The sequence below is a fragment of the Drosophila subpulchrella genome, unplaced genomic scaffold (genome assembly GCF_014743375.2).
Source record: "Drosophila subpulchrella strain 33 F10 #4 breed RU33 unplaced genomic scaffold, RU_Dsub_v1.1 Primary Assembly Seq24, whole genome shotgun sequence".
Lineage (NCBI taxonomy): Eukaryota > Metazoa > Arthropoda > Insecta > Diptera > Drosophilidae > Drosophila > Drosophila subpulchrella.
The window spans coordinates 1414313-1420063 of record NW_023665550.1 but is presented as its reverse complement, the minus strand read 5'-3'; the positions used below and the strand labels follow the sequence as shown (position 1 = coordinate 1420063).

At 38.3% G+C, this 5751-nt stretch overlaps 1 protein-coding gene across 1 annotated transcript; it reads left to right on the top strand.

Moving 5' to 3' along the window:
- The first annotated feature begins 613 nt into the window (after positions 1-613).
- On the top strand, positions 614-802 carry LOC119559472. Its single transcript, XM_037872584.1, has one exon. It carries the CDS (start codon positions 614-616, stop codon positions 761-763), a length of 150 nt encoding a protein of 49 aa, XP_037728512.1. The 3' UTR covers positions 764-802.
- Positions 803-5751: the final 4949 nt, after the last annotated feature.

Here is a 5751-nt window from a genome sequence, read left to right as displayed (position 1 = left end):
AGCTGTCAAGCAAAATAAAAGTTTCATTTTGAGAAGTCCGCCAAAATCTTGTTTTGCGTATAACATCGGAGCATCGGATTTTAACAAATGAGATGTCATTCGACGCGTATTTTAAGGGAGAATATAACTAGACTAATAATAATTTTAAAAATCTTGTTATGCATCTTGTTAGTTTTTGGGATACCTTCCGATTAATGTATTTCTTGTAACGATCGGACAATCACAGTGGATTTTCATCTCTTCGTGTATATATAGTAGTGGCCTTCGCACACTCTTCTGCTGCGCTTCGTGACTACATAGACTGCCGTCCACACAGGTTTCTCAATATCTATCGCCGTGCTAAACGTTGATCTAATCGGACCATTAGTTAATATGATAAATTAGTTGGCTAAGTAGCGGGTATATGATAGTCAAGGAGCTCGACTATAGCGATGACTTTTGTTTTTTAGGGTTTGTAACATCGGTGATGGCTGGGCAAATGTTTATTCCTACGATTCAGGTCAAAAACATTTGACCAGGTTGCATCTGGTCAAATAGGTGCGGAGCGAGCTCAGTGACTATAAATAAGCGCTGATCGATCAGTCGGGCAGCTTCTCCGCTTGCACTTGCCACAATGGATATCTCAGTACTGGGGCTCTACCTGCTTTTCGTGTCCGTTCTGCTCCTTTTCTTGGTGCCTACTGCCGAGTCCACCATTCTCCTGTGGGCCTGCTTATATCGGCTGGAAATCTGTCCCTTTAGGACCACTACAGTCGTTGGCTAATAATCGGGATGAAAGCATCTGAATTGTATTTCCGATAAACCTAGGCGGTCAAAATATCCTAAATAAAAATTTGCAAAGCCAAAAATAAATGGAAAGCCTCCTTATAATTCCAATTTGTTGACTGCTGCCCAAACCCCCTTTACGTTCTGCTGCTTAAGTAAGAGACAAACTTTTCCGTCAAGTACAAAGATTGTCAATATTTATTTTTGCTAATTGGGTGTAAATCTCGCTCAACGGCGGCTTTCACTATGGCAGCTGTCAGTACGTACTGAGACGTACAGGAGACGTCTCCTGGTTACTTGTCCCAAAGCCATAAGCATACCCACGCCTGCTCATCTCATCGGTAAAATTGAAAATTTAATTTAGCTACCGTCCAGACAGGCAAATTCAACTCAATCATGACTCAGCTTATTTTGTTTACAAAAAGAAACACAACCAATTAAAATATTTATGAGACATAAAATAAGTTCAAACAGAATGGAGATTAACAAATTTTGTTACAATTGAACAATAAACAATAGTTACTTGCACTAATTAAGGGTTAAGCTCGCTCGTCTGAGGCTTTTATTTCGGCCGCTGTCGGCCACTGTTTGCTTTTTCAAAAGTCAAGGACACACACAGATCTGCTAATTTAATGGGTTGAAATTTAAAGATCAAATTTAGTTACAGACAATCAGAACCAACTTAAACAAAATTACTTTGTAGAAAAAACTTCTTGCTCGCTGCTGATGTCGGGACCCACTATTTCTCGGGTTGCAGTCGAAAGCGCTACAGATGCACCACAGAGGTTCATATTTAACTAATTAACTAATGGTTCGAATTAAATCACTTTTGGCACGCCGATAAATATTGAAAAATTATTAAAAATTAAAGTAACACAAATACTATCTTAAAATGCCATTCGGCATACATTGGCCGCGTTCAGTAGAACAACATGATACCTGCCATTTATTTTTAAATAATTTGTATACCCTTGCAGAGGGTATATTGATTTCAGTCAGAAGTTTGCAACGCAGTGAAGGAGACGTTTCCGACACCATAAAGTATATATTCTTGATCAGCATGACTAGACGAGTCGATCTAGCCATGTCCGTCTGTCCGTCCGTTTCTACGCAAACTAGTCTCTCAGTTTTAAAGCTATCGGGCTAAAACTTTCCCAAATGTCTTATATCTTTTGCAGGTACTATATAAATCGGAGCCAGCCCGATCGGACAACTATGTATATCTTATAGCTCCCATAGGAACAATCGAAATAAAAGTTTTTTTATACCCTTGCAGAGGGTATATTGATTTCAGTCAGAAGTTTGCAACGCAGTGAAGGAGACGTTTCCGACCCCATAAAGTATATATATTCTTGATCAGCATGACTAGACGAGTCGATCTAGCCATGTCCGTCTGTCCGTCTGTCCGTCTGTCCGTCTGTCCGTCTGTCCGTCCGTTTCTACGCAAACTAGTCTCTCAGTTTTAAAGCTATCGGGCTGAAACTTTCCCAAAAGTCTTATATCTTTTGCAGGTAGTATATAAGTCGGAACAAGCCGGATCGGACAACTATAACTTATAGCTCCCATAGGAATAATCGGACAAATAAATGAAAAACAAGAAAGGAAGTTAGCTTCGGCAAGCCGAAGCTTATATACCCTTGCAGCTATAATTATTAAATTTAAAAACACAAAAAATGATATTCCCAATAGTATAAGATAATATGTCAAAAAACACCGAAGCTATAATTTGTTTCATATTATTTTCCTACCAATTTTCCGATCGTTCCTATGGCAGCTATATGATATAGTCGTCCGATTTTGATAAAATTAAATTCGAAACTCAGAACTAATTAAAAAATGTTTTTTCCAAGCGTAGGAGGTTATATGTTAAAAAACACCGAAGCTATAATTTGTTTCATATTATTTTCCTACCAATTTTGCGATCGTTCCTATGGCAGCTATATGACATAGTCGTCCGATTTTGATAAAATTTAATTCGAAATTCAGAACTAATTAAAAAATGTTATTTCCAAGCGTTGGAGGTTATATGTTGAAAAACACCGAAGATATAATTTTTTTCATATTATTTTTCCACAAATTTTCCGGTCGTTCCTATGGCAGCTATATGATATAGTCGTCCGATTTCGATAAAATTTAATTCAAAATTCAAAATTATTTAAAAATTGTTATTTCCAAGCTTAGGAGTTTATATGCTAAGAAACACCAAAGATATAATTTTTTTTCATTTTTTTGTCCGATTATTCCTATGGGAGCTATAAGATATAGTTGTCCGATCCGGCTGGTTCCGACTTATATACTACCTGCAAAAGATATAAGACTTTTGGGAAAGTTTCAGCCGGATAGCTTTAAAACTGAGAGACTAGTTTGCGTAGAAACGGACGGACAGACGGACAGACGGACAGACGGACAGACGGACAGACGGACAGACGGACATGGCTAGATCGACACGTCTAGTCATGCTGATCAAGAATATATATACTTTATGGGGTCGGAAACGTCTCCTTCACTGCGTTGCAAACTTCTGACTGAAATCAATATACCCTCTGCAAGGGTATAAAAATTATATCTTTGGTGTTTTTTAGCATATAACCTTCTAAGCTTGGAAATAACAATTTTTAAATAATTTTGAATTAAATTTTATCGAAATCGGACGACTATATCATATAGCTGCCATAGGAACGATCGGAAAATTTGTGGAAAAATAATATGAAAAAAATTATAGCTTCGGTGTTTTTCAACATATAACCTCTAACGCTTGGAAATAACATTTTTTATTTAGTTCTGAATTTCGAATTAAATTTTATCAAAATCGGACGACTATGTCATATAGCTGCCATAGGAACGATCGGAAAATTGGTAGGAAAATAATATGAAACAAATTATAGCTTCGGTGTTTTTTGACATATTATCTTATACTATTGGGAATATCATTTTTTGTGTTTTTAAATTTAATAATTATAGCTGCAAGGGTATATAAGCTTCGGCTTGCCGAAGCTAACTTCCTTTCTTGTTTAATTATATCTTTGGTGTTTTTCAACATATAACCTCCAACGCTTGGAAATAAAATTTTTTAATTAGTTCTGAATTTCGAATTTAATTTTATCAAAATCGGACGACTATATCATATAGCTGCCATAGGAACGATCGGAAAATTGGTGAGAAAATATTATGAAACAAATTATAGCTTCGGTGTTTTTTGACATATTATCTTTTACTATTGGGAATATCATTCTTATATTTTCAAATTTAATAATTATAACTGCAAGGGTATACAAACTTCGGCATGCCGAAGCCAACTTCTTTTCTTGGTTTCTCTCTATTTTCTCAGCAACGATTTCGATAAATAATAAATAATAATAAATTTAACAACGATTGCTTAATGGTTTTTTGGTTTTAAGTTCCATAGCATTCCTTAAATTCTTACAAGAATTATTCTTAAGTCGGACTTCTAGCCAAACACAAATTTCTATTACAAAAAACCATAAGACAAAAAGCAAAGATAATTAGTTCACAGAAGGACGTCAAGCTTCACTTCTTTGTCTGTAAAATTGTTTAGAAGTTTTGTCTTTGCAATTATTTATCAAAAACTAAGGAAACAACATTGTTTGTACCCAAGGGTGCTCAACATGACCAGCACCCAACAGCCGAGCCAACTACGCAAACTGCTACCATAATCAAAACTCCCTGACCTACCTAGCTACCTACCTACTTTAGAATATAGCTTATTTCACTAATCATTACACTAAACTTCCGTGTTCCAAGTAGTATATAGGCAGGTATCAAATAAATAATAAATCAGTTATCAACGCAACTCATAACTCCGCTGTTCTATTTTCTACCTCTGGTAATAGGGCTCGTAATACACTATCTCAACTCGCAGCTAACCACGTTAGCTCATTGCCGCGACGCGACCGGCTTGCCAGTGTCTACTTCGGTTAGGCACAAACACTGGTGACCCCGACGTGATCCCTTAACAACAAAGGATCACACTCCAGCAACCCCTTTCCCACCAAAAGCTGAACCTCTGACTGGTGAGAAGACCCGTTAAGTTCACTACATCCACCCACCCTGGAAACCATAGCTCATCCAGCTTCACAGCATACTCAGCTTAATCCATCTCCATAGGATTCCCAGCTTCATCCAGCTTCACAGGATACTCAGCTTAATCCAGCTTCATAGGATTCCCAGCTTCATCCACCTTCACAGGATACTCAGCTACATCCAGCTTCACAGGATACTCAGCTTCATCCAGCTTCACAGGTTACTCAGCTTCATCCGGCTTCACAGGATTCTTTGTTTCCAAGACACACAATATGCCTACTTCATTCATAGAGGAAACAAGTCACACAAGAATCGAATTACACATTCGATTTACACATTCCGTCGAACGACGCCACCGAGACGGCTATTATTCCGGTAAGCTAAATCAACTAAACGATCTCTGGCAGCAGTTCTGCGACCTAGATGAATAAGTCCAACAAGCGGCCTTACCCACTGGAAGTAAGAGTACTCACTACTCACGACTAGTAGCACTTAAGGAGCTTGTTGATAAATATCAGAAAATCTTTCTGGACAACATGCCGACTGGAAGCGGACTTCCGAAGGCCCCCAGACGAACTTCGGCCAACCACAAAATCACAACGGGAGATCAAGTCAAACGAGACTCCGCAATTGACACGGTGATCCGACAGTTGCAGAAAAGATGCAACGAATTGGAATCATCATTAACATTGTAAGAATGCTTTCTCGGCCGGGGTACAGATCTCAGTCGGATCCAAGATTCCTTTACAAGAAAATTTGTAAGTCACCGAAACACCGGACTAGAAAGTTCCACTCCACAGGGTAACGGGTAACTTTAAGGGGAGCCTTAACCAGAGGTCCTTATTTGCGTCGAGGAAAACGCAGATGACGTTGGTTATGCAGAGTCGAATTCCTGGGCAGCGACCTAACGGGCTTGCCGAAGTCTTCTACTTCGCGTCAGAGGCG